Here is a 26,301-nt window from a genome sequence, read left to right as displayed (position 1 = left end):
CTCTCTCTCTCTCTCTCTCTCTCTCTCTTTTTGCATCAAAGACTTGGATATATCAAACTGAATTTGAAATTAAGCTTCGAGTAAAACGTAGATGTTGCTATTGTTGTTATCACTGGTATAAGTATTTAAAAACACTAATAAAAATTCAAAACTGCTAACTGTAGGCCTAGTTGTACGTTTTCGGTGTTTTCTGAAATTTTGGGGAGGCATTGGTGGTATGAAGTACACAATCATCTCTTTAAACTCCCTTAGTGGACATGTTATAACGTCTTGTTTCAGTGTGGTACGTTAACCAAAATTGATCCTCTTGTCTAAGGGAGATCACTCTCATTTCGCGTCCCCTTCCAGAAAGCTCGTGGAGGACTCAAGGTCAGTTGCAGCAGCCGTATCACGTATCGCTTCAGGTGGGTTTATAATTATATGCGTGAGCACTATTAAAATTATGACCTGTCATGAAGTAACTAACTAGTTGTAAAACTTAAATTATACAAACATTAAAGCTGAACGGCGTGGACACTTCAGTGTCAATCGTGTGATAATGAATTTAGCTGACGAAACCGCAAGGAACGGGTTTCCCAGAGTCTAACATGTCTATCAATGCGAAGTGATAACGCTGTGCATGATATAACATGCTAGTAAATTTCGTCAGTTTGGGCAAACAGGGGCTTGGACTTTGGTCCATATTTATCTTCAAATTGTTAGTGTCCTACCTGTCTTCACGACTTCATTTGTGAAGTGCACCTTGAAGATATTGACTACTTCGTACAGTTTATGGTAATTGTCAAAGTATTGTTGACTTACCCTTGAAACAGTGTGTATTTACAGGTTCTTTATAAATTTAGTTCTCGCATTAATAACAGCGCAGTTTTGGAGATCAAAAGGTGGGGAAAATTCTAGTTCAAGTTCAAGTAAATTATATATGTCCTGGATGAATTTTCTTTTCTATTTTCATTTTGTAGTTCGAGGTAGGTTTTAAGGAAAGATTTCCGCCGGTAACCCTCGTTTTATTATCATTCCATGCCTAAGATTTATAGTAAGAATTGATGGTTTTTATAAAAAGCCTATGTTAACCCTAACCCTAAACCTAACATAATGCTGAATCTAAACCCTAAACCTAAACCCTAACCCCCTTGAAATTAACATAATATATAGAATACTTTTCAAGTGGTGGTTACCGGCAGAACTCTTACTGGTTTTAACACAGTTATTAAAGAATGATTATATGATAAATATTCTAGGCAAGACAATGTCATGCAAGATCTATTAAAAATGTTCTGTTATATTCTGGAAGTAATTATCTGATTTCAGCTGAGTCATGGTGTTGTCGAAGTTCTTTGAGACGCTCCCTGAGGGGTACGGCTACGTAGTGTTCGCTGGCACGGGCAGCATCTTCGTCAACATGTGGATGGCCATCAATGTTGGCAGAGCTAGGAAGAAGTTTGAGGTTCAGGTAAGAGGTTAAACAGAGATGTGTCAGAGCAGAAACATCAGGCAGCTATGAATACACAATGCCATTTAGAATCAGTTGCTTCTTTGTCTATATTTGACCTAATGCAGTGTTTAAAACTCCCGAAACCCCAAGCCAGACAGCCTGACAGGTAACTTTAAAACATTACCAGTCCGGATACAAACTTGCCTGTCCGGTTTTCAACAATGAATTTTTTTTTTTAAAATCAGGTTTCTTAATACTTTACTGAACTACATAGCACTAAGAGGCACATCCTGGTTCCCGGGCCTGTTCAGTTCAGGACAGTTGTTCCCGGGCCTCTCATTAGTTTTTATAAACTAATGAGGGGCCCGGGAACCAGGATGCAAGAGGCAATGCACCTAGTTTAGGTAAACTGAAAGTACATGTGTTGTGATTGGTTATTGTAATATGAACTGTCCAATCGTAAATAGTTTAACATAATTATCATAGTACTTTAAACATCTCAAACTGACGACAAGAGAACATGTCTGATGTTATGATATATTTACTGTTAGGGGTGAAAAGATATACCAGACCACCGGACAGGCTACTTTTGAAGTTTGACCGTCCGAGATGAAAAAGACCATTCCGGAATTTTAAACGCTGCCTAATGCCATAAATAATTTTGGGAGCCTCGCCTGACCAATTTGTCTTTTTAAACTTATGTAATGTGATCCACACCATGATGACATGTTTCTGAATCATATTGTATTGCCGAGTACGACATAAAACTAAACACACTCTGAATCCATACCCATATGGAGTTCTAGCACTATTGATAGAATAAATCTTCAATACTGATCTCCCTTGTGTTAGCAGTTATCAATCGGCTCGGGAGACAAATTGATATTTTTAAAAAGTGAAAAATCAAATTAAACTTCAGAAAGCATTTTCATTGTTTTTCTTGTTGAATTAATACATAAACAACTGATGCAGTTTCCTGACTCGTAAAACGGCAATGTAAACAACGTACATGCGTGTCTCAACAGGAAGTATCCTTGATTGACTTGATCATGGTATTAATCAGTGCCTGATTTGTTTGCACAGTGTTATGTTTGTGTCCTGTTACTGCCTATATGAGTTATGTGGAGGGTTTAACAATTATTTAGACAATAACTAGCGAGTGACGGGGAATGACAGATTATCGTTCCCAAGTTTTATTAATTATGTAGTTCTCCAGCCTTGGCATAATTAATATAACAAAGGGAAAATAATCTGTCATTCTCTGTGATCAGTTAGTTATTGTTTTTACTACCCATATCAGTTTTCGATCTAAAAAATGCTAAAATGAACACAGCAGGGTGGTTACACTTTTAGGTGAACGTTGATTGGCTGTTTATTTTCTGAAACAGCCAATCAACGTTCTCCAAAAGGTGTAATCTCCCTAGGGGCTTAGAGGAATAATACTACCCTGTGTCCTCCTTCCCATATGGGTAATGAAATTGATTATTGATCAAATGCTGAGCTCCGAAAGTTGACTTGAAGTATGCAAGAGAGAACCAGCACTAGTAGGTCCTGTAGAAACTATCCATCCATAATAATAATTATAAGGAGAAGAATATCTATAATGCTCCATTCCAGGCTCAATATACACAAACTATGGCACTATTTTAGGATGCTCAATGCGCACAATCTCATTATTATTACCCCTGATAACCCAAGCAGACAGGTTATCCATGTGTTTGCTGTGTTTTGTTTCCAATGAATGACTCACAAACCTTTCAACATACATTTATTTATCTTTGGGCGGTGGGGTAGCCTAATGGTTAAAGCGTTGGCTCGTCATGCTGAAGACCCGGGTTCGAATCCCCACATGGGTACAATGTGTGAAGCCCATTTCTGGTGTCCCCCGCCATGATGTTGCTGGAATATTGCTAAAAGCGGCGTCAAACCAAACACAGTCAGTATTTATCCAACATGGCGGTTCAGTTGAGGTATCCTGCATAAAATAACTCAGTAAGCTCAAGTGGTTTGAATCTGATTTTCAGGATTGGCCTCCACAAAAGCAACATCGAAAAAGCCAGTCGTGGCCATTCCTCAGTCAGTTTCTGTTTAGAATGTCGCCAGTTTTGGTCTAAGAGTAGGAGTAGTGAATCTCAACATGTATGTTTCAAAATTGGTGAGATTAGTTTCTGACCTTGATCTGACTTTAGCAAAGTTCACAGTCAATACTTCCATCCTGAGTTTGAGGTCAGATATAGAGAGTTTGAGCATAATGGGCTCTCACTGACAAAACCTGCAAATAAATAGCATAAATAATGATTTGATATAGAAATCTTTCAATGTTTCATCACAAGGCATTGTCACTACATGATATGGTATCCTTGAAGACCTTCTCAGGTGCCCACCTGGTGCTACTATAAAAAAAATTTAAAAGTAAAAATATATATAAAACCGACCCACCTATTTTTAAAAACATGTAATAGGAAGCGGACATATTTTTTTTGGGGGCCTAAGTTTGGTGACAGGTTTTACACTTATAATTGATTATTGATCGAAAGCTTTGCTAATATAGTAAGAGAACCAGCTCTAGTAGGTCCTGTAGAAACTGTCCATCCATAATAATAATTATAAGAAGAAGAATATTTATAACGTGCCTTTCCAGGCTTCATGTCATGCTCAATGCACACAAACTATGGCACTATTTACAAACGTAAGGATGCTCTATGGGCACAATCTCATTATTATGACCCCTGATAACACAAACAAGTTATCCTGTGTTTGTTGTGTTTCCAGTGAATAACTCACAATTGGAAACCTTTCAACATGCATTCATGAATCCTGCGTAAAATAACTTGGTTTGCTCAAGAGGTTTGAATCTGATTTTCAGGATTGGCCTCCACAAAAGTAACATTGAAAAAGCCAGTCGTGGCCATTACTCAGTCAGCTTCTGTTTAGAATGTCATCAGCTTTGGTCTAGGAGTAGGAGTAGTGAATCTCAACATTTATGTTTCATTTTTGGTGAGATTTTTTATTCTGACCTTGATTTGACTTCAGCAAAGTTTGCAGTCAATACTACCTCCCTGAGTTTGATGTCAGGTATAGCTGGTTTGATGATTTATCTGTTTTCGTTGCAGTATCCCGACATGTACAGCGCCACATCTAAGGAGTTCAACTGTATTCAGAGAGTTCACCAGAACACGTAAGCTGCCGGACATATATGTTTTTAAGGGTACTACTGACAACAAGAGGAGACCATATTTCAGGAATCAGTTTGTAGCTAGTTGTTCTGGGACGGGAGAAAAATATTTATAATGTTTACATTTTCTGCACGCTCAAATGCTACTACAGTCCGTTTGAGTCAGAAACGGACCGATGAATTGCAAATTTCATCATTGTACAAAATTGCCACATAAATATAAATAGTACACATGTTTATCATTTACTAATACCCAACAGCTTTCTTATATTTGAAAATTTTCCGGACTCCACCAAAAAAGTTGTTTAAGAAACTATCACCTTGAAAACGCAAAAGTTGTTATCTGTCGCGGTGGGGTGAAACAGCACAATTAAATTATCTGAAGCTAGCTAGAGAGAATTTCATGCTTCTGCATGATTGTTTCTAGATTTGTGAGCATTATGCCCGTGCTTGTGGTTTTATTGAAGTGGTAAAACATGTGAAACCAGCAACACATGCTTTACTTATGGGCCATGGGGTAGCCTAGTGGTTAAAGTGTTCGCTAGTCACACCAAAGATCCGGGTTTGATTCTTCACGAGTACAGTGTGTGAAGCCTGTATCCAGTGTCCACTGCTGTGATATTGCTGAAATAATCCTAAAGGCAGCGTAAAGCTTAACTGACTCATTCACTCATGCTTTACACCAATATTGAGCTGACAGGCCTAGATATAACTACAATACTGTTATTAAACCCAACTCACGCACTACATTGTGTTGAAGATATAGAGATTATTGATTATGCATTGTTACCTTTCTGATGTGTGAAGATCCGGGGTAGAATAGGTCTTCAGCAACCCATGCTTACCACAAAAGGCAACTATGCTTGTCGTAACAGGCGACTAACGGGATCGGGTGGTCAGGCTCGCTGACTTGGTTGACATATGTCATCGGTTCCCAATTGCGCAGATCGATGCTCATGCTGTTGATCACTGGATTGTCTGGTCCAGACTCGATTATTTACAGATCGCTGGAATATTGCTGAGTGCGGCGTAAAACTAAACTCACTCACTCCACTCACTCTGATGTTAGCCCATTTCTGGTGTCCCCGCCCGTGATGTTGCTGGAATATTGCTAAAAGCGGCGTAAAACCAAACTCAGTCAGTCAGTCAGTTCTCATGTTATTCACCATAAAGTAGTAAATGTCAAGGATGTGCTTTACATCATGGTTACTTGATGCACACTCACTCACTCACTCACTAGGGCTGTGGGTAGCCTAGTGGTTAAGCGTTCGCTCGTCACGTCGAAGACCCGGGTTCGATTCCCCACATGGGTACAATGTGTGAAGCCCATTTCTGGTGTCCTCCGCCGTGATATTGCTGGAATATTGCTAAGAGCGGCGTAAAACTAAACTCACTCACTCACTCACTCGGTCTGGCTGTCAGGACACTAGTTTCCATTTTGTGTGTTTTCTGTTTCAGATTAGAATCGTATCCCCAGTTCCTCATGCTACTGTTTGTTGGAGGGCTCCAGTACCCTGGTCTACCTTCTAAGTATTTCAGATGTATAATCCTGTCTTCAGATTATTCATGGGCGGTGGGGTAGTCTAGTGGTTAAAGCGTTCACTCGTCATGCCGAAGGCCTGGGTTCGATTCCCCACATGGGTACAATTTGTGAAGCCCATTTCTTGGGTCCCCCTGCCATGACATTGCTGGAATATTGCTAAAAAAGGCATAATGCCATACTCGGTCAGTCAGTCAATTATTCATTCATTTATCCATACAAACATCACTACAACTGGTAACTTCTTATTCGTATTGTCCCAAGCATTGTTCCCTTGTTTTTCTATTGTACTGATTATTGTTTGTTTCAGAAAATCAGTGCAGCAGCAGGAGCTGTGTATCTGGCAAGCAGAATTGCTTATGCCCTCGGCTACTACACCGGAGGTAAGGGGAGACAATTTAGAAGACAATATCATGTCGTGGTGGCAAATCATAATTCAAAATAAGATTTGATTATTTCGAACACTGCTTATGATCACTGATCATTTTGTTGAATCAATTTCTGGATGTGATTTACCGAGAATTGGCACCATACTTCGATGGAAAGGATCTTGCACCAATGATATACTCTTAAAAACAAGTAGGGGAACTTCATTTTTTATTTACGATTGGGGGCCTAGTGGTTAAAGCGGGTAGCCTAGTGGTTAAAGCGTTGGTGTCCCCTCGATATTGCGCCGAAGACTCCTAAGATATTGAGAACTGGTTGAAAATACGATTCCCCACATTGGCACAATGTGTGCAGCCCATTTCTTTGTGTCCCCTGATGTGATATTGCTGGAATATTTACAAAGCTGTGACACATAAATAACACAGTGGCGTCGCCCTAAACACCCAGTTGCAGGTACAGCCCAGCGTGCAGTAAACCTTGGACAAAGTACTGTGACTATGTGTCCACAGTCCACCCAGCTGTGAATGGGTACCTACAGCGTGCAGTAAAGGATGGGAAAGCCACATTAAATAGGTACCTCGATGGGAAAGCAAGACTAAGCCTAGTGGCTGCAAGGGTTGCATGCTCCCTAGGGAGTTGAGATTGACAATACGATGTGCCGTTGATATTGACATCCAGTGATCGAGGGAAAAACAAAGCGCCTTTGAGCAGCTGAGCTGGATATCGGCGCTATACAAATGTATGTTTGATATATGATGACAGTGGCACGAAAATAAATGCTGTGTCCAAAATTAATACTAATAGGTGGATTCCCTGTGGCCATGTACTATGACCAATGTTTTATACCCTTCTCCACCACATGGCTTACTGACTTTAACATACATGTGTTGTTTTATAGCTGTATCACCTTAAGATGTCATATACCAGTCGCTGCCACGATAATCCACTGAGATGAAGAGTAAAATTTGTGGGTGAAAGAGTCCTCAATGAATAGAAACATTAGAAGATACAATTGATAATCAGTTTTCCATGCTTAGGTTTCCGTCAAGCAGGACTAGCTCCATCCTCGATAATCTTCAGGGCATACGTTACGATCACTCTTCACTATACCCTGGATGCATCCACGGCTTGGCCCGATGATTTTATTACCTCCCTTGGCTGGCTTTTTATCCAATCAGGTGTCTATGATGGGAAGTTGAGCGAACCAATCACAACTCACTTTCGCTTCTTAAATTATCTAGCCATTTAAACTTGGCAACAAAATTGATGCAGAGGTACTCTGAAAGAGGAAGAAGGAGTTCTTTCATATATTTTTTTAAAGTTTTAGATCTGTCAAGTTGTCTGTAAAAGTTTCAGATCTGTCAATTTGTCCGTATGATTTCCCCCAAAATCTGAGTGTCACTGCGAACAAACCCTTGCGACTGCGACCGCTATCTTTGTTGACACTGGCAAGCTCGGATGTAACGGCAGCTTAGCTGATTGGCTACTGTGAGAATGCGGAGCCAGCAAAGGGAGGTAATATAATTATCGGGCCAAGCCGTGGATGCATCCAGGGTATAGTGAAGAGTGAAACAGTGAAACTATCATATATTTTCATTATATTGTACAGTCGAGCACCGTTGTGTTAAACTCTGATGCATCCGATATCTCGGTTGAAATTAATATAACATCATAATGCCAAAATCCTTTCATAGTTTATTATTCAAGCTCTTTAATCGAGACGGAACACGATATTTAGGATATCTCGATATAATTTCATGGTCCCAACAAACAAAATTACCCCTTTAACTCGATGTTTTCAAAGAAACTCGATATTCACCTACGTTTCATGACAAAATTTTATTTCAGTCTCTCTACTTTTACATCTTTTCATGGAAGGAATATACACACCTAAAACAGCACCATCTAAAGAGTTATGGGAGACTATAAAGCGGTTTAAAAATCTGCAACAGAAAAAGTTTTACATAACTGACAGCGCTTCAAAGAATTCCTTGGCAGGTTTTGGCTGCAACAAAACAAATATCAACAACATGAAGAATGGTGGCCAGTTTATCTATATCCGGCATATTAATAAAAGCCAGGATATTTTCATTTATATTCAGGACAGTCTGATAGCATTATATGAAGGACAGTGAAGAATGGCGTGTGCCTCGTCTTCAACAACATATTTACAGTGGAAACAAGTACAGATTTTCGCGTGGAATCTTCTCATATCTCCGGTTTCAATCCTGATAATTTATGAAAACAGCTTGAAACTTGGATAGTGCAGATCTATAAGATTTAGGCATTTGTCTCAGTAGGTATGTTTCCGCAGTATACACTGACTTGAACTAGTTATAGAGTATTAGCTTGCTACTCCCTTGACGTCGCCGTTCTGACGTGAGGTCAACTTTCCACTGACTGATACAATCATTAATAAGACGTTCCTGGACCATACAGGCTACGTTTCTGTATATGACTGTTACAAAGCAATACCTCTTGAAAACCCAGGGAAGTTAATTTCAGATAACTCAATATTTTTCTTGGTCCCATGAATATCAAGACAACGGTGCTCGACTGTAATTACAACTAAGAATTCAATATATTTGTGGTTATTGTGAGCTGGTTATGTTTTTATGGCTTAGAAAGTTGATAAATATTGATGTAAGTTTTTTTCCATTGCTAACTTCCGCCTGCAGACCCTGAGAAGAGGAGATGGGGAGCGTTTGGCCATTTTGCAGAGCTGGTGCTTCTAGGCAATGTGGTGTCCTTGGCTGCCCACCAGCTGGGCTGGGTCGGCAGTGGCCATTGTCGTATGAGATTTTGAATGTGGTAACAATCGTTTTTCAGTTTGATGTTGTTTTGTTTCATTTTTTATTCTATTTTCTTTCGGGAGATGTTATGGGCTCACTCTTGCAGAGGTCAGCGCTAACACGTCAGTCAAAAGAGTTTTTGATTATTGAAAAGTAATTTCTTGGATGTTAAATCCTTTAGAGAAAGAGACAATTAAAAAGGACTTCAGAGAAACCATATTGTGTTGCATTTGAAAGAAATTTGTTCCTGATTTTGAACTGGCAATGGGTGGAAGCTGCTGCAAGTGTTGGCCCTTAATGTCTCCCTGTCTGCATGTGCCTGTGTGGGAAGTCTGGTCAGTAGAATCTTGTTGCTGGCAGATCCCGAGAAGAGGAAGTGGGGATTGTTTGGGGCCTTCGCGATGCTCACCCTGTTAGGAAATGCCATCTCACTAGGAGCTCACCAGCTGCGATGGGTTCCCTTGAAGTAGCGGTGATGTCAACAGGGTACTGTACTAATGCTGCTTATCTCTACCTAATATTGCTGCGACTCAATGATTCAGCTTCCATTATATTGGTGCCTGCAGAGTCAAGAATTGTTCAAATATTACATAATTAAAGCAGTTATGTGCTCTTTGAAATTAGATTTTGGCTTCATGTAAGAAAAGTGGCAGTGGGGGTAGCCTAGTGGTTAAAGCGTTTGCTCATCGCACTGAAGGCCAGGGTTTGATTCCCCACATGGGCACAATGTGTGAAGCCCATTTTGGGTGTCCCCTCCCCGTGATATTGCTGTAACGTTGCTAAAAGGCGTAAAACCCAACTCACTCACTCACTCACTCACTTGTAAGAAAACACTGGTTGTCAGGATTGCACCATTTGTTCTGCAGAGTTGCCTCCCCTATATTGTGAAATTTTCATGTCATGGTGTAAACGAAACTATGCGGCTGCCTGTGAACTTAAGAGAATATTGATATATTTCTGTGATCACAGTCTAATCCTTCCTTTTGAAATAGATATCCCCTTAATTAGCTGTGCAGAGTTTTGACCCTCCTGTAAGCTTGACACCTATGCTTGTGTGTTAAACTCTCTGTTAATCCCTTGGACCCCTGGTACTGGATTTCCCCAAAGTGGTAAATGAGAGCAAAATGTGAAGCCCATGGCTGGGTGCCGTCGCTCAAAGCGATCTTAGCGTTAAGGCGACCGTAACCCCAAACCTTAACACAGACTTAAGGTAGTCTTAGCGCTGAGGTTGTTCTGCACAACAGCACCCTGGTGTTCCTGACTGTGATGTTGCTGGAATAAAACCAAATCCCCTGTGTACCTATACTGCCAGGAACTGCCCTGTATCACTGACTTTAGGGAGTTGTGGGGTCGCCTAGTGGTTAAAGTGTTCTCTCGTCACGCCGAAGACATGGGTACAGTCACAATGTTTGAAGCCCTAGAATATTGCTAAAAACAGCATAAAACCATACTCACTCACTCACCAGCTTTGGCATAACAGAATCTGTCTCCATTGCCTTGTGAATAACAGTTTTTTTAAAGTGTTTGATGCTTTTAACTATTTTTTGTTTGTTTTGAAATTGCTTCATTTAGCATGTAAAGTGATTAATATACTACTCACACTTTGCTAAGGATCACAAAAATTCACAGCTTTACTAAAACATAGATTTATAATTTGAAATTGTATCCATTTAAAAATGGATAAATAATAATATGGTAACCCCTCTTTAGGCAGACAGTCAATTTAATCTAACCTTATGCACTTGGTACATGAGTAACCATGAAAATGGTTTTCATGGCACCAATTAACCATTTTGCATATCATGGAATGAGTCATTGGCAAGTACACAGCACCTGTCAATAGCAGGTATGGGTTCCACAAGATGAAATGACTTACTGAAACCTAGGATCCATGCTTACAATAAGCTAAGATGCTTAAATCAAACTTGGCCCCACATCATAGTTTTCTGTTCAGTCCATAATTTGATCCTTAGCAAAGTGTGAATAGTATATGAGATATTCTATTAGCATGTTGATATTGTCTTTGTGAATGTTTTAAAAAATACTGTCGATTGAGTAATTCCCATCGGCACTATACAATGTATGATTATTTTAGGGTTGTCTCCCCTTGTTGTTTTTGTTGCATTATATGTTTTTTGCTTGTTTTTTATAATTTGTTGAAAATATTTTACGTTCTTCTTGTATTTTGAATGTCTAAAATATATTTTTATTTCAATAATTTTGTGCATTTGGAGACATTTTGCAACATAATTCTTATACTATGATGACAGGTGTATAAAAATGATATTCAACTTTCATCCAAGAGATCACTGCTGTTATCTATCACTGGATTGTCTGGTCTGTACTTGATTGTTACAGCCAATGTTATAGAGCTGGAATAGCCAATGTGACAATAAAAAACAAACATACAGCTGGGAATATTGCTCAGGCGTCATGACAATATGTTAAGGTATGGGAAAATCAAACAATCGCTGTACAACAGGGCCCTGACGTGCCTAGGTGGACCAGTCATCTAAGGCACCTCAATTTGTTTTGTACAGTTGCGTTCCTTGGGCTTGCCAGAACCCTATGATCATTGGGGACGCCGTGGTGTGTTGTAAGTTAGGTGGTCATACCAAAGAGCACTTGTTGGTCCCATCGGCATTAATGGGTACAACAAGGACGAGTCAGTATAATGTGTCTGAGTGAGGTATTCATGCTTCACTGCAGCGTGGTATCCCAGTGGACTAGCACTATAAAACCAGCAGTCTTGGCTAGTACAAGCAGGCGCACATACACATACCTTGTCATCATATGAGGCGAAATATTCTCAAGCACGAAGTTAAACCCCATTTCACCTCACCTCACCTATGATCATTGGTTCGAATCACTGTTCAACTCTGATTAGTCAATGAGGCTTATGAGCAATGTACCCATGGTCATGGGTTCCACCATAATGGTAAAAGTCGCCTAATGGTTAAAGCGTCTGCTCATCACGCTGAAGACCGGGGTCAATTCCCAACATGGGTACAATGTGAAGCCCATTTTTGGTGTCCCTTACCGTGGTATTGCTGGAATACTGCTAAAAGCTGTGTAAAACCATACTCATGCACTCACTGAACAATGGCATCTCATTATGCCATCCTCCTACATTAAGGGACAGTGGGTTAGCGTAATGGTTAACGCATTAACTCATGATCCGGGTTTGATTCCCTGGTACAATTGTGAAGCCCATTTCTAGTGACAACTGCCATGATATTTCTGGAATATTGCTGAAAGCAGCAAAAAACCATCCCCACTCGCTCCATCATAGAGAAATATTTCCCTTGATGGTAAATCCTTTAGAGAAAAAGTACCATTTCATTGTTTTCCAACTTTAAACTGACACGACATGATGTAAGTGAAAGACATTTCAAAGCGACGTTACATCTCACTCGCATCTCCAAAAGGAATCTGAGGTAGAAGAGATAAAAAATATTCCAAACCTGTTGTACGAGTTGACTAAACGGGATTGGTTGGTCACAATGACCTTGAGTGTGGATTGGTGTTCATAACATCAACCACCAGTTTGCCCATACGACATTATATGAACCCCATTTAGCTGACATATTGGTGAGATGTTAAGCAAAATATATTTCTGATAACGAGACTGTTTCTCATTTTGCAGATGATGTATAACGCCACTGAGAAGGAAGGGTGCCTTTTAGACATGAAGAATGACAATTGTCTATAGGTTGTCAAGTCGCTAATACTAATAGCAGTGGCGCACATTGCCTCACCATGACCGTGCACACAAGGATTCTAGGAGCTAGGATGGGTAAACCTGAAAAATATGAAATCCACGGGAAGACACCCAAGTCCTTGATTGAAAGCTTTATCATGTTTAAATTCCAATGAAAAAATGCTTTATTTTGATTACTTCTTTTTTTAAAATAGTGAAATGACTAATTGATGCTGTGTATAAATCAACCTATTTGAAGTTACGAATCATAATCTTTATTTGTTACAATTCAGGTATTGTGTGTGTTAAATGTTAGAGCATAGGATTAGGTCAGAAAGAAACATTTTGGTATTTCTCTGAAAGTCCCTGTACGGATAGTCTTGTGAATGTCATTAGACGTGCCACGTGTTTGAGCACCCTCAGTGATTGTTAGGTGTGTGTGTCCTCTGTGTGTACGCTGCAGACAAGTCCATTGGCTCCATTTCGGCTGTAGTAGATGCAAACTAGTAACCTTGTGTTGGGTTTTCTTTTACACCTTGTCAAGTTTTGGGAGAAGGAATTAATAATGAAATAATTTTGAAGTACTTATGTCAATTTCCAGATATGTTTGGATGAAATTGTCCTATTTCTGTGACATTTGTTAAGATTTTTGTATATTTATTTTGGACTCATTCTTCAAATTTTGACTGTCCAAAAGAGTGAAAATCAGGCTTGTTTCACCATTGAACAATACTTGTCATTGTTTTGCAGCATGGACCAATAAAGTGTGTCTGTATGCACAATGTGCGTTGTGTTTTTCTTTGTTGAATGGGTAAACATGTGAAGTTAATTATGTTATAAACTGTTTCAGTTTTCTTGAATGGCTGTACCTGTGTAGGGCTACTGCTATGAACTGTTTCAGTGTCTCTGTTGAATGGCTGTACCTGTGTAGGGCTACTGCTATGAACTGTTTCATGTTCTCTGTTGAATGGCTGTACCTGTGTAGGGCTACTGCTATGAACTGTTTCAGTTCTCTGTTGAATGGCTGTACCTGTGTAGGGCTACTGCTATGAACTGTTTCATGTCTCTGTTGAATGGCTGTACCTGTGTAGGGCTACTGCTATGAACTGTTTCATGTCTCTGTTGAATGGCTGTACCTGTGTAGGGCTACTGCTATGAACTGTTTCATGTCTCTGTTGAATGGCTGTACCTGTGTTGGGCTACTGCTATGAACTGTTTCAGTTCTCTGTTGAATGGCTGTACCAGTGTAGGGCTACTGCTATGAACTGTTTCAGTTCTCTGTTGAATGGCTGTACCAGTGTAGGGCTACTGCTATGAACTGTTTCATGTCTCTGTTGAATGGCTGTACCTGTGTAGGGCTACTGCTATGAACTGTTTCATGTCTCTGTTGAATGGCTGTACCTGTGTAGGGCTACTGCTATGAACTGTTTCATGTCTCTGTTGAATGGCTGTACCTGTGTAGGGCTACTGCTATGAACTGAACTGTTTTCAGTGTCTCTGTTGAATGGCTGTACCTGTGTAGGGCTACTGCTATGAACTGTTTCATGTCTCTGTTGAATGGCTGTACCTGTGTAGGGCTACTGCTACTGCTATGAACTGTTTCATGTCTCTGTTGAATGGCTGTACCTGTGTAGGGCTACTGCTATGAACTGTTTCATGTCTCTGTTGAATGGCTGTACCTGTGTAGGGCTACTGCTATGAACTGTTTCATGTCTCTGTTGAATGGCTGTACCAGTGTAGGGCTACTGCTATGAACTGTTTCATGTCTCTGTTGAATGGCTGTACCTGTGTAGGGCTACTGCTATGAACTGTTTCATGTCTCTGTTGAATGGCTGTACCTGTGTAGGGCTACTGCTATGAACTGTTTCATGTCTCTGTTGAATGGCTGTACCTGTGTAGGGCTACTGCTATGAACTGTTTCAGTTCTCTGTTGAATGGCTGTACCTGTACCTGTGTAGGGTGTAGGGCTACTGCTATGAACTGTTTCATGTCTCTGTTGAATGGCTGTACCTGTGTAGGGCTGTACTGCTATGAACTGTTTCATGTCTCTGTTGAATGGCTGTACCTGTGTAGGGCTACTGCTATGAACTGTTTCATGTCTCTGTTGAATGGCTGTACCTGTGTAGGGGCTACTGTTTCATGTCTCTGTTGAATGGCTGTGAACTATGAACTGTTTCATGTCTCTGTTGAATGGCTGTACCAGTGTAGGGCTACTGCTATGAACTGTGTCATGTGGGGCTACTGCTATGAACTGTTTCAGTTCTCTGTTGAATGGCTGTACCTGTGTAGGGCTACTGCTATGAACTGTTTCATGTCTCTGTTGAATGGCTGTACCTGTGTAGGGCTACTGCTATGAACTGTTTCATGTCTCTGTTGAATGGCTGTACCTGTGTAGGGCTACTGCTATGAACTGTTTCATGTCTCTGTTGAATGGCTGTACCTGTGTAGGGCTACTGCTATGAACTGTTTCATGTCTCTGTTGAATGGCTGTACCTGTGTAGGGCTACTGCTATGAACTGTTTCATGTCTCTGTTGAATGGCTGTACCTGTGTAGGGCTACTGCTATGAACTGTTTCATGTCTCTGTTGAATGGCTGTACCTGTGTAGGGCTACTGCTATGAACTGTTTCATGTCTCTGTTGAATGGCTGTACCAGTGTAGGGCGACTGCTATGAACTGTTATAGTCTTGTTATACTATAGCATCGCAGACATTGGAGCCAACATTATCATACCATTACCCTGGATTTGAAACCCACAATCAGCAGATCCCATCACCAGAAAGGGATGCTATTCAGTTGTCATATACTGTACATCATGAAATTAAAGTGTCACGAATTTAATGCGAGTGCGAGGGTGTAGTCTAAAATGCAAGCTCAGGAATCTGTGTTGATGATAAAATGAATTGAGCTTGTTAAGCAATGAATGGAAATGAGCTGACGATGTTTTGATTGCTTGCTACTACTTGTCTTATGACAACATGTATAAACGTAATCCGACTTGAAAGACACAAAAGTCAGCTACCAAGGTACAACAAACAAGTGGCTGGAGAATGTCCGGCCTGGATGATGTGCTTGAGTGACTTTAACAATGACCAGGGATTGTAACCAGTGATAATTACATGTGGCTTGAGAGACCTGTAATGAGGAAGTGACCTGTATTGGTGTAATGTGTAGTGTCAACAGATTTACGTTTTCTGTCTTTTATTAAGTAGACATGGTCAGACTGAAATGCGTCGTTATGATAATGCGAGAAGAGTACAGACGCATTTTTCGCATTAATTTCAAGATTTACAGTATATTTTGGACGCGGGAACCTTTGGATGTTCCTGCAGCTGGGGGTGCTGGGGTAGCCCAGAGGTTAAAGCATTCGCTTGTCACATCCACGACCTGAGTTCGATTCCACACATGGGTACAATGTGTAAACCCATATTTGTGTCCCCTGCCATGATATTGCAGGAACATTGCCAAAAGGGGCTTAATCATACTCACTCATCACAGCTGCCATACAAAACGGTGTTTAATAATTTGCCATTTGTGATATAAAGCTAAAAACGAAAATAGCCTGAATTTCATTTAGGTACTGAACAGAAACAAGTCTAAAGAACAAAAAAGATACTCCATTTAAAAAAGAATGTATTTATTTCATTGTACATATGCAAAGTAGTTTCACATCACGGATGTGGATAATGTGAGTAGTTTAGACGGTGCGTAAGAAACAGTCAATGTACATGGCTACACGTGACAGTTGCCAGGCAACATCAAAACACTGGATCTAGCACGAGATGATGAACCTTCCTCAAGGGGTTGGTAGCTTAATGGACCTGCATGCATTTGGGTGAAATTTCCCTATATTTACAAATGTGAGGTCCTTAATATGCAATCAATTATTCTCCACAACTTTTGGTTTAGCTCTATACCTGTATCATGTAGTGTGACGATACATCGATCCATGGGCCACCAATACAGTGAATCGATACCAAGTTTTACATCGTCGTATATCCCGATACGATACTTCAAATGGGCCACGATACATCGATCTTTAGCTTTGAAAATTGCAGAATCGCGATATCTGTCAAGAAAAAATTCTTCTGTTTGATGATTAAAATATGTACATACTTATTTTCCTTTCATAAACAAACGTTTTCTCGGTCAAGAACTGTATCAGACATAGCGCTCGCATGTTATTAACATTCACAAAGTCCGTGTACAAATATAATTATCTCGTTTCCGAATTAACATTGAAAAACGCTGGCGGAATTTGATGAAATACTTTATAATGGTTTTGTTTTGATCTCAGGGCGTTTTATAGTTGGTGTTAGAATTAAAGATTTTAATACATATCGTATCGCCACCCTTATATCAGGATTTGTATCGTATCGCAGCTTCAGTGCACAATACTTTGGCAATATATCGTCGGGACTAAAATGTTATTATCGTGATGTATCGTATCGCAGGCCAATACCAGCACTAGTATCATGATCAAATGATTAATACTGGTACGAATATGACTGACCATCAACAACGGCCATTTTGACCTTCCAATACCCTGTTCTTTGAGATCTATGAGGAACTGACGACACCACTTTTTGTCCATTCAATCCGGATTTGTCTGAATTGCCTGGCATCTGTCCCTTCATATAATACTCGGTTCATCAAGCCTAGCACTCACGCTGACCACTAACAAAACAAACACAACACACCCTCATCACTCCTGGGTGAACCTCAAGATGATCATATTTCTAAATGTTAGAAATTCTCATACATCTTACTTTTACAAACCCTATTCAACATCTCAAAGCCGAATGCCCTCTTGAACACATCTTTTCACAAAAACTGTGAAAAAACGTCACTTCTCTATATGGTACCAGATATTTATTTTCTTTTATTTGTTTGTTGTTCAATGCCACTCAGAAATATTCCAGCTATATGGCAGCAGTCACTAAATAATAGAGTCTGGACCAGACAAGTCAGTGATCAACGTCATGAGCATCTATCTACGAAATTGGGATACGATGACATGTCAACCAAGTCAGCGAGTCTGACCACCCCATAACGTTGATGATTGCCTCTTATTACAAGCATAGGTTGCTAAAGACCAATTCTCATCCTGATCTTCAATGGTTCACTTTTATTAAATACTGGCACAATTATTTTTACATTGCTGGCTGCTGTTGTACAAAGCGATCTTAGCGCTAAGGTGACCGTAACCCCCATACCATAACATAGACTTAAGGTAGTCTTAACGCTAAGGTGACCGTAACTCCCATACCTTAACATAGACTCAAGGTAGTCTTAGCGCTAAGGTGACTGTAACTCCCATACCTTAACATAGACTTAAGGTAGTCTTAGCGCTAAGGTGACCGTAACTCCCATACCTTAACATAGACTCAAGGTAGTCTTAGCGCTAAGGTGACCGTAACTCCCATACCTTAACATAGACTCAAGGTAGTCTTAGCGCTAAGGTGACCGTAACTCCCATACCTTAACATCGACTCAAGGTAGTCTTAGAGCTAAGGTTGTTTTGTACAACGGCACCCAGGACACTAGCTTGGAATAGTTTCCTGAAATGTTCCATGACGGTTCACAAGTACAAAAATCCAGACAAGCTGGTTCCGATCCTTGCAAGACACTATGACCTTCAAGGAAAGAACAACCCATTCTGTGATCAACACGAAGTTGACCAGAAAGTGAGACATGGATTTCGATAACAGAATTAATGCCATTGTTGGCATCAATTCAGAAATAACGGCCTTGAAATTTCATTTGGAACTGGCAGTGACAGTCTAAGGTTTCAAATGCTACAGATTCTGTGAATCAAATACTCCATAACCAAAATTTAAGGCATGATGAAGAACACAAAAGTTGTTTGATGTGCACAAAGAATAAAACACTGATGAATCATAACATACCTCTGTATCCTTGACACACAGATTTTTTTAGTCCTTTTCGTTGAGAAATCAGACATTGCTTTCACATGCATTCCCCCACACCAACAATCCCACCCCAATGCACACACACAAGTACCCCCCCTTACACACACACAAGTACAAGTACCCCTTACACACACACACACACACACATTTACCAATGTTCAAACTAATAAGCTCACATTTTGATATGACCAACATCACTTGTCACTTTGGTTTGCAAAAGGCATACATAACGATGAAAACTCCTGTAGAAAATTGCTATGCAAAGTAGAGGGACTGAGGTTAACAGCATGTCGACAGACAAAGGGTTGCAACCACACACAAATCTGATTAGTATCAAAATATCAACACCGAAGGCTTGAATCCTCAACTCCCATACCTCCATACATCCTCCTTACAGATTAGTATTGTCGTAACACGTTATATTTGGGATTACACTTTCTCAGTAAAATACAGATTCCAGGGCTATTATTGGGTTGAGTCTCATCCGGGATTTGAACCCACACGTTAGAGTCAGGTACCTAATCGCCAGCACACAAAATCAGCCACCTAACCCGCTCAGCCACCTCAGCTTCCACCGCTGGCGATAAGGTGCCTGACTCTTAGGGTGTGGGTTCAAATCCCGGGTGGGACTCAACCCCAAAGAAAGTGTCAGAATCTGTACTGAGGAAGTGTAATCCCAAATATAACGTGTTACATTTGACCACTTTCTAAATGGCATTGTGTATTCATCGTATTGATGTTTAAACAGACAAGACTTCACTCCAGTTCCTGCACCTAAGTGTGTTAACGCATGTCAGGCAGAGCTTCCAGTCTCCAGTCCTTGCAGACCTAACCTATATGAAGAAAATGGCTTCATATACAGAAAGGTAACATGCTGTCCAAAATCAAGATCCACAGGGAAGAACAAATAATTTCTGCACTTCTGAGTCTGGCTAGGGAAGATTGTTGAGTCAGATTACCCTAACAGGTGAGCTCAAAGCTTCCACAGGCTACTTCCTCAGGTGAATTCTACTGGCAAGTCCCATGGGACAACTCCAAAGCTGTATTCCACACGCTGTTCCACCAGAGAGCTCCACAGGCAAGTCCCACAGATAAGATCAAAGCTGTATTCCATAGGCTATTCCACAGGCTATTCCACCAGAGACTTCCACAGGCATCCGCCAGGAAAGCTCCAAAGCTGTATTCCACAGGCTATTTCACCAGAGAGTGCCACAGGTATCCCACAGGAAAGCTAAAAAACCCTGTGTTCCACAGGCTATTCCACCAGGAACTCCACAGGTAAGCTCCAAAGGTAGGTTAGCTGACAAGTGTATTCTACAGGTGAGTTCCACAGTACCCAAGACAGTCCACAGGTGATGCCATGGGCGAGTGCTTCAGCTAGTGAGTGAGTGAGTTAATATTTAACGTCACATCGGCAATATCTCAGCCATATCGTGATGCTTCAGTTAGTGATGAAGAACTTGCAGCAGCATGAGTGATAAACAACATGTGGTGAATCTCCTCCAAACTGTCCTCACTTTCCACAATCAGATGAAATACTGCAGATTTTTCTGCAAGACACTGAAGGAAACAAATGCTTTCAGGTAGAGCTCCTGCAAAGCGGCACTCAGAAAACGTTCAGACAATAACAATCCCAAGTTTGACATGTCCAATATATTAATAACAATATTTATGACTGTACCCATTGCCTCACACACTTGGTGCTAATATAAAAATTCACGAAAAACGCCTCATGGACAGCTATCCATTACTTTGGGTCAGTATGATACTTACAGATGAAAAAATAGCTCATGGTTTTGTTGAAGATGTGTGTCACATAACAGGAATTAAGTTGAACTTGATGCATGGAATCTTGGATAATGTACCACATCCACCTTGACAAGAATGTGCTGCCATTTGATGACTACACCAGGACCTCAGAAGGGGCCCTTTCCTTTTCCTTCAAGGCCCCAAGCATGGATTTATAGTGAAGTCTTTCCTTGGTTAAGCTGGTTAACAAACTAGTATGAATAAACCATCATTGCTTCTTTTACAATCACAAGCCCTGAATGTGGACTTTGTGCATCATGTACCTCATTGTCAAGAGTCTTTGGGTCATTACTTATCCAAATATGGATTTATAGCACAGCAAAGGCATAGAGCAGAATCAGCATCAGATGAAAGGTTGAACTGTTTAACACATCAGATAAATGTCCATAGTAAGGGCATTTCCTTGCTACATTTTACCCTCACAGTGTATAATAAATTATCAAAATCTTCACACACATATAAATTTGTCTTGAAAACACTCCGGTCCAAGTTTTGAGAAATTGAACATTGTCTGTACAGTTCTACTGGCCGGCAAACAAAGAGATGACCTCAGATCAGGTCCATCAGGTCATGTGTATCATGTCAGGTCTTTAAGTTGGGTCCTACATATCAGATCCAACAAGTCAGATGATACACGTCTAGTCCTACACTCCAGGACCCACACTTAAGGTACAGCAAGACAGGATCTACACTTCAGGTCTCCTAAATAAGGTCCAGCAAGTCAGGACCTACACTTCAGGTCTCCCACATAAGGTCCAGCAAGTCAGGACCTACACTTCAGGTCTCCCACATAAGGTCCAGCAAGTCAGGACCTACACTTCAGGTCTCCCACTTAAGGTCCAGCAAGTCAGGACCTACACTTGGTCCTGGACTTCAGGTCCAACATGTCCGGTCCTGGACTTCAGGTCCAACATGTCCGGTCCTGGACTTCAGGTCCAACAGGTCTGATCCTGGACTTCAGGTCCAACAGCTCAGGTCCTGGACTTCAGGTCCAACATGTCCGGTCCTGGACTTCAGGTCCAACAGGTCCGGTCCTGGACTTCAGGTCCAACAGGTCCGGTCCTGGACTTCAGGTCCAACATGTCCGGTCCTGGACTTCAGGTCCAACAGGTCCGGTCCTGGACTTCAGGTCCAACATGTCCGGTCCTGGACTTCAGGTCCAACAGGTCTGATCCTGGACTTCAGGTCCAACAGGTCAGGTCCTGGACTTCAGGTCCAACATGTCCGGTCCTGGACTTCAGGTCCAACATGTCCGGTCCTGGACTTCAGGTCCAACAGGTCCGGTCCAGGTCCAACATGTCGGTCCTGGACTTCAGGTCCAACAGGTCTGAGGTCCTGGACTTCAGGTCCAACATGTCAGGTCCTGGACTTCAGGTCCAACAGGTCCTGGACCAGGACAGGTCCTGTCCTGGACAACATGTCCTGGGGTCAGGTCCAACAGGTCCGGGGTCCTGGACTTCAGGTCCAACAGGTCCGGTCCTGGACTTCAGGTCAACAGGTCCTCAGTCCTGGACAGGTCGGTCCTGGACTTCCGGTCCAACATGTCCAGTCCTGGACTTCAGGTCCAACAGGTCTGATCCTGGACTTCCTGCCAACAGCTCAGGTCCTGGACTTCAGGTCCAACAGGTCCGGTCCTGGACTTCAGGTCCAACATGTCCGGTCCTGGACTTCAGTTCCAACAGGTCCGGTCCTAGACTTCAGGTCCAACAGGTCCGGTTCTGGACTTCAGGTCCAATAAGTCTTGTCCTACACTTCCTACAAGTCCGAGTCAACAGGATATGTAAGGTCCAACACAGGTCAGGTCATAGACTTCAGTCCTTCATGTCAGGTCCTACACTTGGTGTACAATTTAGGTCCAACAAGTCCGTCACTACGTTTCAGTTCCGACAAGTCTGGTCCAACACTTCATGTCTAACACTTCAGGTCCAACAAGTAAGGCCCAACATTTCAGGTCCAACAAGTCTGGCCCTATATTTCAGGTCAAACAAGAAAGGCCCAACACTTGAGGTTTGACACACTTCTGGCCCAATAAGTCACTCAAACACATCAGGTCCAACTCATTGAGTCCTACCACGGCACCCAGTCTGACCAGCATGTGAGACAGAGGAGAGAAACAGAGCTTCATAATTTGAGTGTGTGGAGATACTGCAGTTTCAGATGAACGTGGTCATGTACAGCTCGAGAAGACTGCTGGTAGCTGTTCTCCACCTTCAGCCACACTTCCTTCTGTATCTCCATCTCTTCCTGTGGGAAGAAAAATGTCACTTTATCACAGGAAGCAGGAAAGATGAACTGAATGTATCAAACCCCACAAGACTGCCATTTTCCACATGACAGAGTATCAGAGCGGCTGTGTCATCCATTTGGCTGTCCCAGATACTGATGGTGTAGCTCATGGATGCCAGTGTTGCCCATATGCCGGACCTTGAGACCAAGGAGCGAATTTAGTTTTATGCCCCATTAAGCAATATTCCAGCAATATCATGGCAGGGGACTTGTTTGGTTTGTTGTTTAATGCAGCACTCAGCAATATTCCAGCTTTGTGGCGGTGGTCTGTAATTAATTGAGTCAGGACCAGACAATCCAGTGATCAACAGCATGAATACCAATCTACGCAATTGGGAACCTATGACATGTGTCAACCACATCAGTGAGCCTGACCACCCGATCCCGTTAGTCGACTCTTACGACAAGCAAGGATTACTGAAGACCAAATCTAACCCAGATCTTTACAGGTATCAAGGCAGAGGAAGAGGAGGTTAAACTCCTGCCTGACACTGAGGAGTTCAGAAAAGTGGACAGATTGAGGTGCTGAGATAGAGGGACAGGGAGACGGGATCACCTACCTGGTTGTCTGTGAGGGGCTCGGACAGATTGAGGGACGGGGAGACACGGGATCACCTACCTGGTTGTCTGTGAGGGGCTCGGACAGATTGAGGGACAGGGAGACGGGATCACCTACCTGGTTGTCTGTGAGGGGCTCGGACAGATTGAGGGACAGGGGGACGGGATCACCTACCTGGTTGTCTGTGAGGGGCTCGGACAGATAGAGGGACAGGGGGACGGGATCACCTACCTGGTTGTCTGTGAGGGGGGACAGATAGAGGGACAGGGGGCGGGATCACCCACCTGGTTGTCTGTGAGGGGCTCGGACAGATTGAGGGACAGGGAGACGGTATCACCTACCTGGTTGTCTGTGAGGGGCTCGGACAGATTCAGGGAGCTGAGATTGAGGGACAGGAAGACAGGGTCCACCTCCTTCACAGCCTGGTGAAGATCTGGCCTTCTTTCCAGGCCTTCTACCATTGCATTGAAGTTGCTGAATGTACAGGGCTGGAAGAAGAAACACCTCTGATCAGGTCCTCCATCTTGTATCTCAGCTAGATGCCCAGCTGAATGGATTGAAATAGTGCTTAATTTGCACTTAATTTCCATGGCAAGGTAAATATTGAAATAGCAAGGATGAAATATTTTCAAAGTATCCCGCGGCATGACTAAAATCATAAAAATAATATAATTCATTGATGAGATATATTTGACCAACTCAAATGATTCAAATCCTATTTTGCACCCCATCAAACTGTGGTACTCTTAATCTCACAGCTTAACATGGACTTGCCCATTTTGAATGCTAGTGCGCATTGCATGATGGATGATACCATAGTTTGTGGGTTAGTTCATGGATACAGGACAAATGAAGTTGAACAATTCTTTCAGTTATGTTAGTGTTTAGGAAATCCTTCTCCAAGTTTACATGTTTACTAATTCATTAAAGGTGAGGTGAAATTTGGTTTAACGTCGTGCTTGAGAATATTTCGCTCATATGACGACGTGCATGCGTGTGTATGTGCGGCTGCTTGTACTAGCCCAGACTTAAGCTGGTTTTATAGTGCTAGCCCACTGAGATACCATGCCGCAGTGAAGCATGAATACCCCACTCAGACACATTATACTGACTCAGAGCCGACCAGTCCTTGTTGTACCCATTAATGACGAGCACCAGGCAGCGACCAACAAGTACCATATTTTAACGTCTTTTGGTATGACGCGGTCGGGGATCGAATGATTTATTCAAAAAAATCCAATAAGTTGATTGACATGACTGTTGTGAAGTTTAATTGGATTATCAAAAGGTATTCCTGAGCACACTTATTTTCACAAAAGCACACCTAGATTATCATGTCTGGTGCCCATATGCACCTTTGAAAAATACATTTCTATCCTGGCCATCTTGATGCCTGGCTGCAGAGTATGAGGTTGGAATAAAATGACAAAGAATATTAATACCTTTGAAAATAGAGCTTATATCTATGATTGACAAAAAGTGAACATAAATGTAAGGAATTTGGAGTTACAGTGGAAACCGCCTATGTAAAGACCGCTTAACTAAACTGAACGGATAAGTAAACACTATTCTTTGGTCCCAGCAAATTTCTTAATTAATTATCACTATTAGAGTCCGGTTAACTAAACTTGGATAAGTAAACAATACTGCTTAACTAAACGTCTTCTCACTGTCCCTGGAAGTAAATTACTTAACAAAAGAGACTGGATAACTAAACTTGGATAAGTAAACAATACCGCTTAACTAAACGTCTTCTCATTGTCCCTGGAAGTAAATTACTTAACAAAAGAGACCGGATAACTAAATTAGAGATCACCAAATAATCCAACATGAGGGGCAAGTGTCAGTCTCCAGTTATACAAACATCCTACTTACAGCTCGCTGGCGTCATGCAGTTCACAATACACTGACAACTGGAGGCCAGCTAGCTTGCGAGTATCAGTGAGTAGACCAATTAGCAATTGTCAGTGAGTTTATCCAATTTACATGATGAATGACTTGAAGAAGGACGCCATTACGGTCACGTGACAAGTAATAAAAGCTGAAATCTAGCGGTGAAATTGGAATAAGATCAATTGAAAAAAACGTTTGTTTATCTAACACAAATGCAGGTTTTGATAAGTTTGGATAATAAAATACCTGATAAGTAAACAATTTTGGCAAGTCCATGAAATTTTACTTAACAGGTTTCCACTGTATTTCTTTCTTCAAATATAGGTAAGTTCACCCAGAATATTTTCATCATGACTCAAAATCTGTTCCCATTTTTCCTGAGCAGGATAACACATAACCAGCATTCCCACAGGAATCCTGGGAAATCAGGGACCAATGGGAATCCCATTTGGACCCACTTACCTGTGTTGGTGCTGTGTCCTTCTTCTTGCGTAACTTCTTCGTCCACGATGATTTTAGAGGCTTGAGAATCCTATTGCACACTCCCGCCAGGATTGTTGCATAAGATAATGTCTGCAAGTACACAGTCAGACAAGTTCAACGTCAACATAGCAAAATCAATATAAACTAAGAATTTTTTATTACTCGTAAAAACAGATGTCTCCACCATCCCCCACTTCAACGTTGAGACCTCAACAGAAAAAAATAATTGAAACCGAAAAATATAAAATTAAAAAAAAACCCTCCAACCCCCCAAAGGTACATCTACAAAAGGTATAGCAAATTTGGTGAAGAT

At 41.4% G+C, this 26,301-nt stretch overlaps 2 protein-coding genes and 1 long non-coding RNA gene across 7 annotated transcripts in view; 2 read left to right on the top strand and 1 right to left on the bottom strand.

Moving 5' to 3' along the window:
- The first annotated feature begins 279 nt into the window (after positions 1-279).
- LOC124264317 (microsomal glutathione S-transferase 3-like) lies at positions 280-13,808 on the top strand. 4 transcript variants are annotated; one of them, XM_046699067.1, is made up of 7 exons: positions 280-404; positions 1,309-1,450; positions 4,546-4,610; positions 6,066-6,123; positions 6,458-6,530; positions 9,687-9,812; positions 12,973-13,808. In XM_046699067.1, exons 2-6 carry the CDS (start codon positions 1,316-1,318, stop codon positions 9,794-9,796), a joined length of 441 nt encoding a protein of 146 aa, XP_046555023.1. In that variant the 5' UTR covers positions 280-404; positions 1,309-1,315; the 3' UTR covers positions 9,797-9,812; positions 12,973-13,808. The 4 variants fall into 4 exon arrangements, with proteins under 4 accessions (XP_046555023.1, XP_046555020.1, XP_046555022.1 ...); XM_046699064.1 differs by lacking the exon at positions 9,687-9,812 and adding an exon at positions 9,213-9,345; XM_046699066.1 differs by lacking the exon at positions 9,687-9,812 and adding an exon at positions 9,213-9,345 and having other exon boundaries at positions 346-369.
- Positions 13,809-21,849: 8,041 nt separating this feature from the next.
- Positions 21,850-22,827, top strand: LOC124264325. 2 transcript variants are annotated; one of them, XR_006895101.1, is made up of 4 exons: positions 21,850-21,882; positions 21,967-22,045; positions 22,366-22,426; positions 22,530-22,571. It is a non-coding gene; the product is annotated as an uncharacterized LOC124264325 (long non-coding RNA). The 2 variants fall into 2 exon arrangements; XR_006895102.1 differs by lacking the exon at positions 21,850-21,882 and adding an exon at positions 22,818-22,827 and having other exon boundaries at positions 21,957-22,045; positions 22,530-22,568.
- Positions 22,552-26,301, bottom strand: part of LOC124264324 (N-alpha-acetyltransferase 25, NatB auxiliary subunit-like) — a 33,214-nt gene continuing 29,464 nt past the window's right edge. Inside the window, exons 26-28 of the mRNA XM_046699081.1 lie at positions 25,968-26,078; positions 23,954-24,100; positions 22,552-23,011 (exon numbers count right to left, since the gene is read on the bottom strand). Coding sequence (XP_046555037.1) covers positions 22,889-23,011; positions 23,954-24,100; positions 25,968-26,078 — 381 coding nt within the window. The 3' untranslated portion in view covers positions 22,552-22,888. The remainder of the gene's footprint in view (positions 23,012-23,953; positions 24,101-25,967; positions 26,079-26,301) is intronic.

Source organism: Haliotis rubra, unplaced genomic scaffold (assembly GCF_003918875.1).
Source record: "Haliotis rubra isolate DU_JTF1 unplaced genomic scaffold, ASM391887v1 Scf92, whole genome shotgun sequence".
NCBI lineage: Eukaryota > Metazoa > Mollusca > Gastropoda > Lepetellida > Haliotidae > Haliotis > Haliotis rubra.
The sequence above is the reverse complement of the archived record's forward strand: the minus strand, read 5'-3'. Positions and strand labels throughout refer to the sequence as shown.

Excerpts from the sequence above, each read along its gene's own strand:
- LOC124264317 (XM_046699064.1), top strand. The coding sequence starts at position 1,316 with ATGGTGTTGTCGAAGTTCTTTGAGACGCTCCCTGAGGGGTACGGCTAC. Across the intron at positions 1,451-4,545 it reads GGAAGAAGTTTGAGGTTCAG|TATCCCGACATGTACAGCGC; the intron begins GTAAGAGGTTAA and ends TTTTCGTTGCAG. Across the intron at positions 6,531-9,212 it reads CCTCGGCTACTACACCGGAG|ACCCTGAGAAGAGGAGATGG; the intron begins GTAAGGGGAGAC and ends TTCCGCCTGCAG.